Source organism: Lagenorhynchus albirostris, chromosome 18, assembly GCF_949774975.1.
Source record: "Lagenorhynchus albirostris chromosome 18, mLagAlb1.1, whole genome shotgun sequence".
Classification (NCBI taxonomy): Eukaryota; Metazoa; Chordata; class Mammalia; order Artiodactyla; family Delphinidae; genus Lagenorhynchus; species Lagenorhynchus albirostris.
The window spans coordinates 8,455,415-8,470,095 of NC_083112.1; the positions used below are offsets into that span (position 1 = coordinate 8,455,415).

At 42.7% G+C, this 14,681-nt stretch overlaps 1 protein-coding gene across 1 annotated transcript in view; it reads left to right on the forward strand.

Moving 5' to 3' along the window:
• The first annotated feature begins 625 nt into the window (after window positions 1-625).
• Window positions 626-14,681, forward strand: part of FRY (FRY microtubule binding protein) — a 251,661-nt gene continuing 237,605 nt past the window's right edge. The window contains exon 1 of the mRNA XM_060129571.1: window positions 626-769. Coding sequence (XP_059985554.1) covers window positions 700-769 — 70 coding nt within the window. The 5' untranslated portion in view covers window positions 626-699. The remainder of the gene's footprint in view (window positions 770-14,681) is intronic.

Consider the following 14,681-nt stretch of genomic DNA (forward strand, 5'->3'; position numbering starts at 1 on the left):
AAAACGTCGCTGCAAACCAGATCCAGGGGTGCCACTTGGCTTCCTGCGGCGACGCGGTTGTGTGGATTTCGGGGGACAGACGCCGGGGGAGCCGCAGCGATGCAGCCGCGGGCGGCTCACCGGCGGCCGTGCTGAAGCCGGGAGGTCCCTCCCGCGGCTGAGTCGGGGCTGAGGAGTGTCTCAGGTTGAGCCCGGGGGGCGGAGGCTGCCCTCCCAGCCCATCCCTCAGCCCTGCGGCGGCCCGGAGGAGCCCTGGGGGCCGGAGCCTGTCTGCGCCGCGTCCGGCAGGCCGGCCGAAAGACCCTCCCTCCCGGGGCAGTTGGGGACTTCCTCGGTCCCGTACCTGCCGGGCCGAACCTGTGGGCGGCAGGCAGCGGGCGTGGCTGGTTATAGCAGCTCAGAAATGAAAGCAGTGGCCGCCGCCGCCTCTCAGGGCTCGGGATCGGCCCCCAGCAAATAAGGAGCCAGTTCTGGACCCGAAGGAGGAGGAGCGGCCGAGCATCTCTCTCTCCGGCGCCTCCGTGTCCTTTAAATGAGGACTTGCTGCCGGCGCCAGAGGTAGATCTGCAGAGCCGCCCTCCCGGCTGCTGACCCCGCTTACATCACTAACCTGTGACAAGCGCATCTCCACGCCCGGTACCTGCTCCCCCGGCGGCTCCCGGTCCAGTCCGAGGAGCAGCCTCTTTGTATGCCGCCGACATGGCCAGCCAGCAGGACTCCGGCTTCTTTGAGATCAGTATCAAATATTTACTGAAATCCTGGAGTAATAGTGAGTAATAGAAAATAACCGTTTGTTTTTGTTTGCTGGGTGTTGCCTAAGGTCCGAGAAATGAAATCTCAACTGGACGCATAGGCTTGTGAGCCGAGGAAGTTTTTTTTTTGTTTTTTTTGCTTCCATCTGCTATGAAAATCAAAATGTCAGAGACTGAACTAGCTTTCCTGAAGTGCAAAGGCTGCGGTGGAATTACAGTAGCTTTGGTTTGATTAAATTTTCAAGTGAGATGGCCCTTCAGACCCTGGCCAGCGCAGGATGGGGCATTCCAGGCTGCATCTCCTGCCTTGGTGTTTGTTTAATGTGTTCAGGTTTTATCGAAATATTTTGTGAAGTGTGGTTTAATCAAAGGGGTGTGGCAGGGTTTCAGAGTACTTCATAATTGTTTTATTAGGATATTGTCTAAAGAAAAAAAAGTACTTAATAGTCCAAAGCCTGACTCATCTTTTTTTTTTGACTATAGAGGCATTTGCAGGTTTATTTGATCTCTCCCTGTCCATGTGGGTGATGTTCAGAATGCTGTTACAGTATTTGACTTTTTGAAAAATCCTGACGTTTGTTATAGTGCCAATAAGGTGCTTTTCTGAAACATAAACAAGTGAGGTGCTGACCATAAAATCATTTATTAGGATATCAGAATGTTATGGCTTCTGAAGTTCCATTTCTGACCTACTTAAAGGTTTTTGCAGTCAGATATTTCCAAAAGACAACCTCTAAGGCATCATGGATCCGGAATCAAATTAAAATGAGGCCTTCAGGTGATCAGTGATGCCTTGTATTTTCCGAACAGTTTAAAAACAAAGTCTTCTTTATTTCACCAACCAGCCTTTGTACTTGTTTTGGATAAAAGACCGGCTGGTGTTACAGATCCCTAATTGTTTAAAATTTTAAAAAATTTTCCAAGAAAAAAATTTATGTTGTATTCCGTGCATACTAATTAACCTACCTGTGCTCAAAGAGCTGGAGATTAATTATCTCCTACACAAATGACCTGTGGCCAAGATTGTTCTTATGTAAACAAAAGCCGGGAGGAGAACCTGTGCCATAATTGCTTTGAGAAAAGAGCCAGAGTACCTTCCGCCTGAAGGTACTCAGGGATATTCATCTCTAAATGATATCCATAGAAACCTTCTTTTCCAGATCATTTTGCACCACTGTATACACCATGGGGCTTGTCAGAAGCTGTTTTTCTACAAGTGGGAAGCCATTTGGGAGTAATCCTGTCACCCTAACACAGCATTCCTTTGTTATAGTCATAATTCATTTATCTTGGATTCATTACTTGTGTAATACTTCACACTCGAAGGGTGAATTTTCTTTGTCTTTTTATCCTTTGATTAATGAAAAGAATTTGACATACAAGGTTCTTTATGGAACAGTTTTCCAATATCTGGAGAGACTTACTGTTTGACATCAGTGTGTGGTTTTGAATCATTATTTTGAGTACTTTAAGGCCAGATTATTTTCTTCCATCAATTTCTGTCATTGCCTCATTAGATAGAAAATTATGTTGTGACAATCCTGAGGCCAATGGGATTTCCTTTAAAATCTTTCTCCCCTTTTGTCTATTTTCAAATTACTCTAGACAAAGTCTATATTCTCTCCACCCTTCCTAAACTCTCCATCCCCCTCCCCGCCCCCCTTCACATCAGGAGATGGTTCAAAATGACTGTTCATTTCTACTTTGAGAGTGTCTGGGACACAATTTTGAATTCTTTCAATTCATTCAGCAAATATTTATTCCACACCTACTACATGCCAGGCTGTGGAGCTACAAAGGTGACTAAGACACAGCACCTGCCCTCTATCTTAATGTCTTTATCGCAGAAGAGTGAACTTGGCGATTCTCTAACATGCCTTTGGGGGTCAGAATGTTTTTCAGTCCTTTCTTAAAAGAGGAACAGGAAATACACCTTATGCTTAGGCTTCCTTAAGCTTGTTGCAACACTAGCATAGCTCTCAGTTTTACATATTTTCAGTGGCAAAAAAGAGAAAGGAATTTGTCTGTGTGGAAGACAAAGTAAAAAACAGAAGCCTTCGGATGCTCAGCCTACTCAGGGCCCCGGGGCTGAGAGGATGCACCGTGGGGTCGGCAGCTCGTGGGCCCAGCATCACAAGTTTGAGAGGTGAGGAAGCCCCACTCTGCCACATACCCGAATGGAGAATCAGGCCTCTAATTATGTAGTGGTGCTTATTGATAAAAGTACAACAATTAGAAAGCAATAAAACAAACTCTATAACCATGGCTGACTGTTTTGCAAGGTGGTAGTAAGAGGAAAGATGATTCTGTGAGTATTTCCAGGTTAAGATTTCCATCTTTTTTTTTAAATGGCACATTGTAATTATGTATATATTTGTCTCCTCTGAAGAATTAACAAGTCAATTATATCAGTCATTGCCTGGTGAGATATATTAGCTTTTCGCTCACTGTTCTTTTTTTTTTTTTTTTTTGCGGTACGTGGGCCTCTCACTGTTGTGGCCTCTCCCGTTGTGGAGCACAGGCTCCGGACACGCAGGCCCAGCAGCCATGGCTCACGGGCCCAGCCGCTCCGCAGCACGTGGGATCTTCCCGGACCGGGGCACGCACCCGCGTCCCCTGCATCGGCAGGCGGACTCTCAACCACCGCGCCACCAGGGAAGCCCTCACTGTTCATTTTGACACTCCCTTCTTCCCTGGCCTGCCCTGTCAAGGCTGCCCTTTCATTTTAATGGAGTTGGAAATTCATATGGTCTTGATGTCTGGAAATAAAATGTCCTTTGTTGACTTCACTGCTTTCCTTATCTGCTTGGACACTTGTCCTGTTGCTTCTTCCCCACTCTTACCCAGGCCTTCCCCAGCTGGTCAGTGATTCCCACAGCTGCACCGTCTTGATGTTCATGGCTGTGGCCACCATGGGCCCTCTTCAGTTTAACCTGGAATGTTGCAGAGGTCTCCTCATGGTTCACCTGACATAGAGCAGCCTGGAGACGCTTCTGCCAGCTTTTCAAAGACTATATCACAGCCTCCTCTGCCCCCGAGTGTCAGGGACCACCATACAGGACCCTCTTTGAATTCCTTGTTCGTATTCTCTCATGTTGTTTATCTGTTCCAGCCATAGTTAATCTGCTCCCCTCTCTGCATTTCACTAACTTGCTCTCCAGTCCATGCCCGTACACATGTCAGCCCCCTAACCTGGCACGCCCTCACCTAGAACACACAAGCTGCAGAGCCAAACAGGCCTGGTTCAGATCTCTGATTCCTGCATTTGTGAGGCCTTGGAAAATCAATTAACTACCCTCTGCCTCAATTTTCTCATATGTAAAATGGAGGCAACAATAATGGATACCTCACAGGAGTAAATGAGGCATTAAGATGTCAAGTACTTAGCACAATATCTGGCGCATTGTGAATCTCAATAAATTTTAAAATAATGTGTTCCACTGCTTCCCTTTATTCTAAACCCACTTAAAACCAAACCTAGACCATTTTCCACCTTAGCATTGACAGCCTCTCTGGAGTATTCCATGAATAGTCAACATTCACTACAGCCCCTGCTTTGGGCCATTCTTTTTTCTAGATTTACTTTTTATCTTTACCCCTTTTTCCACCTCAGCTTCTAGTGGACTGTGCCTACCTTCCCTAAGTACATACCTTCCAGCAGCGTGGGAGATGGCCTGGGAGTATTCTCGGTGGCAGAAAGTCACCTTGACCTTTCAGGTTTACTACAGAAAATGTTTAGAGCAGATAGTTCCAAGCTATTTCACGGGAGAGGAGGGCTTGCGTTGTATTGATGCACAGAGCTGCTGGGTAGGCTCTCCTGCCGATCGGAAACTCCTAACCGGCATTCCTTGGGTTTCTGTCCACCCCGTAATAGCCAGTGAACACGGGGCCCAGTGGATGAAGGGGCCTTCAGGGTCCATTCAACATCTCCATCTTTCCAGGGCAGGACAGTTTGTATCTTTCCTACAATGCTGACAAACCTTGCTACCCCATAGAGAGAAATCTTTGAATGCCTGTTAACGCTTCCAGGGAATGAGAATTCCATTGACAAACTGCTCTGGGGAACTGAACAAGCCCCTGGCCTTGTTTTGGAAGGGACTGCTGTACATTATAAAATGACTCATGGTGCTGTAGAAAAACTTGCTTTATTGGAAGAATTGGGTGTGGCATTTTTCAGATATGTTGTAGTGAGATAGATCATGGTGGTAAGGACAGTATTTCTGTCCAACATAGAAATGCTGGTTAGTATATTGTAAGCTCTGGGGACGAAGAGAAACCACGTTCAAGTAAGGATTGAAAACATGTCCGATTCACTGCAGAACAGTACTCATTGATCCCTATTTATGTCACCAGGATACTGCAAAGATGCTATGAGAAAGCCTTAAGAAAAATCTCAAGATGTTCAGTTAGTTTTGTAGAGTTGGTTTAAAGAAGTAGAAAACTAAAGAGGTTAACCAAGTTGCCTTAAGTCCAGCAGAGCAGTACAGCTCAAGTGCAAGCACACCCACCTCGTTCTTCTAACAGTGGGGAGCGCCCAGCACTGTCCCAGGCACTTAGAGGAGAGTTACTCCCGTGTTCCTGTAGCCATGGTCACCTCTGCCAAAGTTGTGAGCAACGGAACCCCAGGTCAATACCCGCTCTTTCTAAGTAGAAGAAGTTGATGTATCCTGGGTTTATGATGGAGGAAAATTTGAGGTTTGTGTTTGCTTTTGTTTTTTGGGTTTTTTTTTTTTGGTTTGGCTTTTTTTTTTTTTTTTGGTTGAAATACATGAACAATCCTAGAATCTAGAATAGCAGTAGCTGCCACAGTGCCTGAGGGCCCACCCTGTGTCAAATGTTATGCTTGGTAAATTATACGTAGGGCAAACCACATCACTATTTGTCCAAACTGAGACACCTTTAAGAGTGAAAGTTAATAATTACGCTGGGACACTAGGCATAAACGGGGACTGCCCTGGGCAAAGGAGGCCATATGACCACTCTGTTTATTATCTTTACTCTTTCCAGTAACCCTGCAAGGTTACGTATTATCTATATCTTACAGATGAAAATGAGAAAAATGAAAAAGAGTTGAATAAGTGGTTTGCTCAAAGCCAGGATGGTAGTAGGTGCCATGAGCCCCTCCCCCAATCCAGCTGATAATCTCATTTTTAAAAATCACCCAGAGAATGAGCAAAGGATCGAGAACACTTTGGGGAATTTAGTGCTTTGCGGGTACGTACCTTCTTGCTGGCTGATGCCACTCCCAGGTCTTCGCCTCCTCCTTCCCTGTCTACCTCTGAAACTGCCCCCTGCCCCACCATCTCTCTCAAGACGCAGTGCTGGAGAATACCATCCCCTTAGCACAGACCTGTTTGAAAGACCTAAGTATTAACAGCTCTTCACTCTCATTATTAAATATACGCAGCCAGTTCTGTGCCCTGTGGTCATTTGATTTCACTCACACACACACAGGATTATAGTAAAAAGGTACATTTCTTGTAGAATATTTTATGTTGATTGCCCCCATTTTTAAAAGTACATGTAAATACTTAATTAAACAGCTCGAATAAATAAGAATATATTAATGGTCTTCTTTTAGAATTGTCCTTTGCTTATCTTGTTGGGGTTTCTCTGCTCTGTTGTGTTCTTTTTGGGAAACAGTAGCAAACCCCTAATTATCTTCAGCAGTGAGAACAGGGAGACTATTTCCAGGGATGATGGAAATCTGTCTATAATTCGGGTATCTCATTTTACCTGATAGCTCTGGTTTCCGCCACCATAAAACCCCCCACGAGACTGGCCACACAAAATGATTCAATTTCAACTTCTTTGCCTACTTTTGCCTGCTGCTTGCAGAAGTTGCCAACAAGAACCGAAATAGTCAGAAAGGCAAACGGCAGTAGGCAAGGAGGAGAAATGACCTGGATATTTTTACAATGTGGGAACAGCCCAGGATATTTGAGAAAGTTGCCAGTATTGAGATGTTTCAACTGATATAACATGCAAATATGCCCTTTATTTAAAAGACATCTGTTTCAAAACAGTGTAATGCCCATGACTCACTAGTTCACTTTTGGGTACAGTTCAAGGAATTGAATAGATTCCATGTGTCCTGATCATCTTATTAGTTACATCTATGTTTTTGAGCCCGGTGAGATATTCAGAATGTGCTGGGCTCAGAAGTAAGTTCGGGCTGATGAGAAATGGCATTTTCCTTGTGTTGGAGGTGTTCTATAGATTGACAGCCCTGAATGTAAGCCTTTTGTGCAGGTTCTTTGTTAGTACTAAACCTTAAATTTATTTAGTGCCTTGTAGTTTGCTCAGCGCCTTCAGACACCACATTACCTCATTTGATGAATGAGATGCATTGATTCTGAATAAACTAGCTTCTTCTTAAATGTTCCTGGTTTGGAATGAAGAGGCTTAATTCTCCCAAAGCTCAGCTTCTGTGGTATGAGATACCCATACGGCATCACATAGGTATATTTTGTGAGATTTCAGATCAAATGAACAAATAATGATCTTAGTACGTGGTCTTGACCTTTGAATGGGACTTTCTAAGTGCAGTATACCTTGGCATTTATCACATAAGATATACAGAGGTGAGTCCATCCAAAAAAAATATGTATTAAAAATTCCCGAATTTATTTGTACCCTAGCATTTCTTAGTCCTCTTTTTTAAAACACTTAAACATTTCTACTTTTTCACAATATGGTGCCTTTTGGGAATCACCCACTATTTGCAGATGACGCCAGTGCAGAAGGTTTAGCAGGCACCGACTTCCTGGAGAGGGGCATTGATGGATAAGATAGTACACAGCTTTAGCTCTTTTTTTTTTCTTACTAATCTCTCTCATTTGATAGATCCCATTCATCATATTCATTTCAGTGTTGTTCCATTGTAGAGCTGTTGGCTATATGAATAAAAGAATGCTCTTTCTTTGCGTTGAAATGTATCTCCCAGTTTTGGAGGAGCAGTGGGAATAGCCTTTTCCATTAGAACATCTTTGCTTACTTTTCAATGCTGCCTTATACTCAAAAACTTACTACCTTACCATCAGCTTTTCTTGGTTATTCCTCATAATGTCTTGCTGCTTGACAGTGTCAAAGACGCAAGGCAAACGCTATGCATTACTTCTTTCTTGAGCACCTTCTGTGTCCTAGACACTCTGCTTTGAGAGCTTCATAGCTGAATCAGACCTGGATCCCACCTTCTTCCTTCCTTATTAGAGTCAGAATTCAGGACTATTAGTGCAGAAGCTCCCAGGACTAGGAGAGGATCCAGTGATATTTCGGAGACACTGTGTGCCCCGGAGAATTTTATTTGGGAGGATGTGTTTGATAGATTCTGTTGACTTTTAACAGTCTGGATTTGTACTTGCACTGCATCAGAGAACTATTGGAAGCCTGGTGTTTGCAGGCAGAGTCCTGTGAGGACATTTTCCAGTATTCCTCCTAGCAGGATGGCTGAAGGAGAAAAGGAGATGTAAATTATTTACTCAGGAACACTTGACCAGATGTCAGTATTTGGGAGAGCAAGGGTTTCAGATAGGCATTCTTTATCTTAGAAAAATGTGAAGAAGAGTTACGATGTTTATCAGAATTTTGGCGTGGGACTCGTTTAAAGCCATTATACTTCATTTGGAGTGGGCCCCTCACTCTTCGGCATATTTGGGGGATTAGAGAGAAGGAATGTGTATGTATGTGTATATGTGAATTATATATTCTGTACGTTGTTTAATGATCATATATCTCACCTATGTTCTTACAAACACTTCTTTTTACAGAACATACAAGCACAAGCATTTAAGTGTTAGTCATCCAAAACTCCAGATGCTAAGTAGTGAAAGTTTATATTCTGCCAGCATATCAGGCTCTGTAATGAGTCTGATTTTGGTTTAATTCCTTTCTACTGTTTAGTCATTTGATGAGCTGCAGATGGAAATTTAAGCCAAAGCCATAATATTCCAGCCAGTACTTTTTATGCTACTGTAAGGACTTGTTGTCATGTCAATTTAAGGGAGTTGAAATCTTTTCCAAGAAGACATTCAGATCTACATTAAGGGCTTTTATCAACTCTAATTTGATATACAACTCTAACTGCCTCTGCTGTTCTCAATCAATTGCAAAGTGCAAAGTAGTTTAGCAGTGGAAGACAGCTTTGAAATTTCTAGTATTTCTCGGCTAATGCCACAAGCATAACATTATGGAAATATACAATTAAATCTCCATTAAATTTTTTTGTCCTCAGCTTAAGAAACACTAGGTTGGCTTCTTTGAGTCTGGATTTAAACAGGTAAATATATATTTTGGCAGCCATGAAAAGGAGAGGGTATTAGATTAACTAGGGCAATACTTTAGTAAAATTCCATTTGAATGTTATATTTATGTGGGAAGGGTTCAAATCAGTAAGATGATTTATTATGTAACCGTCAAATCAATAAAATGTTCAATTGTGCAAATACAAGATTAGGTTTTCCTTCCCTGTTTTTCTGTTAATTTTCTGTGTGTGACCTTGATCGTCTCCTTCCCTTACTTCCTTGTGTGAGAGGAGCAAAGCTGACACTGTCTCTAGTTGTTTTGTATGAAGGGTTTTGAATGCCTCCACTGAAAAAAGAGGTTTATGTAAACGTCGTAATAATTGTTGGTTATTCCTCCTGTCCCATTAAAGCCAGACCAAAGGAGGGTGAGCTGTACATTCTTGGACTTGACTGATAAGTAGAGATCAGTCTCTGACTTTCTAAGCTTGGTCAGTTTCTTGGACTAGCTCGCTCTTTAGTATTCCGAATAAGAAAAAGTTGTCAGCCTATCGGGTTCTTTCTATTGTTATTTTTACAGCAAAGTGACTGTGTGTCTAACTCAGTGAATTTGAACAGGGTTGTCTCCAATCTGAAGTGTGGCATTCTTGATCCAGAGATGGGCATTTCTTTCTACTGTAAGATATGGTGTTTATGGAGACTGCTGGCATTCTGGAGGTTTTATAACATAGGATTGTACAGCCAGAGGCTACGCTCCTAGGTTTTGGTAGATATCGTGTTTCAGTTAAGCTATGTTGAAATAAAGTAGTTCGTAAGGATGCAAGATGCTATTAAAAAATTTGTCTGAGGGCTTCCCTGGTGGTGCAGTGGTTGAGAGTCCGCCTGCCGATGTAGGGGACACGGGTTCGTGTCCCGGTCCCGGAAGATCCCACATGCCGCGGAGCGGCTGGGCCCGTGAGCCATGGCCGCTGAGCCTGCGCGTCTGGAGCCTGTGCTCCGCAGCGGGAGAGGCCACAACAGTGAGAGGCCCGCGTACCGCAAAAAAAACAAAACAAAACAAAACACACACACACACAAAAAAACTGTCTGCAGCATCGTTTGGTTTATCATACTGTTCACCTTTACTTAATGCCTGCAGCTAGGTAGAAAGCTCTGTGAGAGCTTTAAAGAATTGTAAAACTAGGAAAGTTGCTCTAGATAAGCATACTGCTTATGACTTTAGCAAATTATAAGCAGCTAGTTTAAAGTTTGCAGGTTGAAGCACCAATGAGAAGATAAATTGCAGTTTTTCTTAGGAAAAAAAAACCCTGCTTTTCAACTTTTAGTTTTTGAAAACCACATTTTTAACAAATCTCCACTAAAAATGAGGCCTTGCGGTTGAATGACAACGTGGACTTAGCCTTAGTATCACTTGTACTATTTCAGCGCCCCAGAATTAATCTTTTACTTTTCCTTTTTTTTAATTGAAGTATAGTTGATGTACAATACTATATGTTGCAGGTGTATAATGTAGCAATTCACAGTTTTTAAAGGCTACACTCCATTTGTAGTTCTTGTAAAGAATTGGCTATATTCTCTGGGTTATACAATATATCCTTGTAGCTTTTTTTATGCCTAATAGTTTGTACCTCTTCATCCCCTACCTCTATATTGATCTTCTGTTTTTCTAATGAGAATCATAGCTTCCTTGGGGAGTTTATAGAGAAGCCCACCCCCTGTTGGGCCACACTGGGTGTTTGGTCTCCCTTCCCTCATGATTTGATAGTGGCCCTGAGGCCTGTCCTCATCTTTTCTTCTAAGACAACCTGTGCTCTTTCTCTTTTACTTGACTGAATACGATTGCAAGCAAATAGGAAAATGAGACATTTTAGCCTTCTCATTTTGCATTCCATTTACTAAACAAACCCCCAGTCCTTATTCATTATGGGAAAGTTAATCCTAGTTTATGCCAACTGAGGTATCAGTTTTGAAGGTGTTTTAAAACGTGGCCCATTTTCAACTGAAAAAAACTATTTTTTTAGCTAACAATTTAAATGCTTGAACTTTAAGAAAGGTCACAATTATGAATGAGAATGAAGATTCTATCACAGTTTAAACATCCAAAAATCTGTTTTACCTTAGCTTCTTTTCTTTCTCTTGTTAACTGTTCTATTTGCCATTTCAGTGATTAGTACCATTTTCTTAGGGGGGCAAAGAAGTTGCAATTCAAATTATTATCATTGTAATTAGTCAACTGCTTTACTTATTTAAGAAAAAAGGAAAAAGTATACATATAAATTGGAAACTACTGTGTAGGATTCTGAAGATCAGTGACTTTCATTTCTAAATCCTAAATCCTTCTTGTCACAACTCAAAATGCCATAATGGTATGGTTAATACATAGAACTAACTTTGCCATCTAGTAATTTGAAATGTGTCATTTTAGGATGCTTTCGCTATACGTAATAGATAACTTTATAATGGCTGAAAGAATAAAGGCTTAATTAGCTTGCCTAACCACAGCCTGGATGGAGCTGGGAGGTTCTGAATGGCTTTAGAAGCTGGAGGACCCAGACCATTCAATCTTTAGACTTGTCACTGCATGATTACAAAATGGCCACCTTAGTTCCAAATATCTTTGCTTCACTTAAGAGGAAGGAATGAGGCCCAGTTTAGGTCTGTCTTCTGGCAGGAAGGAGAAGATTTTGCTGAAAACTCCAGCAAACTTCCTCTTGCATTCCTCTGACTGGAATCGGGTCACATGCCAATTACTGGCAAAGTTGAATGGAATTACCATCTTGGCTTCGACAAATCGTTATGCATACCCTGCCCTGGGGTGGGTCCACCTTCTGTTAGACAAGACTTCTACCTGCTACCTGAACAGAATACTCTTTTACCAAGAGAAAAGGGTAGCAACCAATAACAACCCCCATAAAATATAAACTGTACAATGCTAGATGACTGTTAATCACCACCTGTTGTTATATAACATCGCATTAAATGCAATAATAGTAGCTGGTATTTATGAGCCCTCATGACGTATCAGTGCTGATTTAAATGCTTTACCTGCATCATTTCCTCAAATCTTCACCATGACCCAACTTGGCCTATACCATTTGTAAGTGACAGAGCCGGGAATCAAACCTAGACTCTAGGATAAACACTAAATTATGCTACCTCTCATCATTATTTGTAATATAAAGATATTGATTAGCAGTAGGTGAAATTGATGAACCTCAGGTAGGAGCAGAAGTATATTGACATGTAATTCCTACTAAGTTACCTCAGTGGTATTTGTCAAGAAGCAGTGGCAAAGAGTTCGAGAGCACTCAAAATAAAAATTCTCTTTGCCTCCAGTTTCAGAAAGAGGAGAATTTTCTGACGTTTTCTTTCTTATGCCCATTCAATAAGGACTTGAGTCTGCTTTTTTTTTTTAAAGCAAATTGTAAGGAAGAATATTACTAGATCAGAAACTGGAGCCCTTGAAGATTGTACCCAGTTCTCAGCTGAAAGAGGAAAAAAACCAAAGGAATGTAATAGGTTTATTAAAATCTGTTGTTAGATTAAAATGAACAAATGCAGTATTAATTTGAGGGCCATCCGACAGTAGTAGATGAAATACCCTTAATCTCGTCATTGCCCGAGAATGACAAAATGTTTTCCTCTTTTCAGATATTTCCACTTAGGTAGAAATGTCAGTATTTTCCAATGAGGTTTAGATTTCAATCTCATTGTTCAGATTCAGCTACTAATTTGAAAGGGCCTCAGCCTGACTCACTTTACCTATCCACGGCCCCCATAAGCTAATCTTGCAATGGTCCAATAAGAAGAATTGGCTGTGTTTCAGCCAGTGTGCTAAGCACTATCTCATTTAAACTTAAATCAAATCCTACTGAGGCAAATCTCATCTCATAAATGAAGAAACCTAAAGCAAATAACTAAATAAATAATACACACATAGAGACTTGCCCAAGGGAAGTGTGTGAATAAGTACTGGCACCTGGATTCGATTTGCTTCTGGCTCTGGAGCCTCTATTCCTGTTGGCAGCCCAGCAGGAGTCATGCCCAGCCCCCTTCTCCTGTGATGATTTCCCACCAGAATGTTTGAAAGAGGCAGGTCCTCGCTTGTTCAGCCCTCAGTGCAAGCTTGCAACTGTGATTCAGTTGCTGGGGGAACTTCTGGAATGCATGTTTCTTCCTGGAAATAGGAAAAATTCATTCTTTGACACTCTGATTGACCTGTTGCATCCAGCCTTTGAACACAATCTGTGTAGACAGCAGAAAAAAACCCCCAAAAAACCCTACTAAAGTCTAATACCCAGAGATGACTGTAAGCTGGACATGGATCAAGTTCCTGCTCTTACGGAGAGGATTGTCTAGTGAAGGAGACTACATAAATCAATAATTCCAATCAAATATGACCAGGAACCAACCCCGTGAAAGATGAAATGCATCTCTGAGTAAGAGAGACTATAGTTTGTTTTTTTTTGTTTTTTTGTGGTACGCAGGGCTCTCACTGCTGTGGCCTCTCCCGTTGCGGAGCACAGGCTCCGGACGCACAGGCTCAGCGGCCATGGCTCACGGGCCCAGCCGCTCCGTGGCATGTGGGATCTTCCCGGACCGGGGCACGAACCCGTGTCCCCTGCATCAGCAGTTGGACTCTCAACCACTGCACCACCAGGGAAGCCCCTTAGTGACTATAGTTTGTACGTAAACATCGCTCACTGACCCCGAAGGCCGGCTTTTCTCTGTTTCCCTGCTTTGCTGATGCTCATCTCCAAAGCTGGATCTTTTCTCAGCAGCCCGGTGAAGCTATGACTTCATTTCTCTCCTTCAGGTCCCTCATTGTGCTCATTTTCTTCATCACAGATGCTGCAGTTTCTCTCTTGGTCAGGCCCAGGCAAGAAACTGAGTCCTTTTCAACCCTTCTTTGTCGTTGGTTCAAAACATGGCTGAAACTTCTTGTGCTTCCCTTTCCGCATCTGGATCTCTGTCACCATCGTCTCTGCCACAGCCTTGTTCCAGGTCTTCATCACCTCCCATCTGGAGCACCAAAACTCTTCCTCTCCAGACGTTGTGCTACCACCACCTGGCCGCCTTTCCAGGACGCTCTGGTCCTTGCCACATCCTTGAGTGAGGACCTTCACCTTTGTTCTTTTAACTGGGTGCTGGCACTGAGGGTGAGGTTTCCACAGGCAGGGTTGGCGCGATGTCTATGGTAGCAAGCACCCCGAATAACTAAAGTGTCATTATGAGCTCAAAGTCATCATCTGAATTCATTGTCTTGACCATGTATATCCAAAGCGTTTGTTTTGGTAGGTTTAAGAGTTCTGTAGAATGCAGAAATGGACTCCATCTCTGACCCATGCTCTGGAATCACAGTCATGGCCCAGGGGTGGGATGGAGGGTTATTGTAATGCTGGGATTTCCCTTTAAGGTAAAAGGAGTAATACATACTACCCTGCATTTTCATGCTGCTGAGACTTGAAGAGTCTGGATTTGACGGGCATGATGCAGAAATTAAGGAAAAGCTGGCCTAAAGTTAAGTAAAAGACCACGATCTAAGTGTAATTATCTGCTAATAAAATAAATGAACTCAGGCAGAGGATCTAACTACTCATGGAGTGTCCACACTCCAATGATGGAAGGCCCACTCAACAATTCTCAAGTGTCCCTTATACACGAAATAACAGTCATCAAACTGGACCAA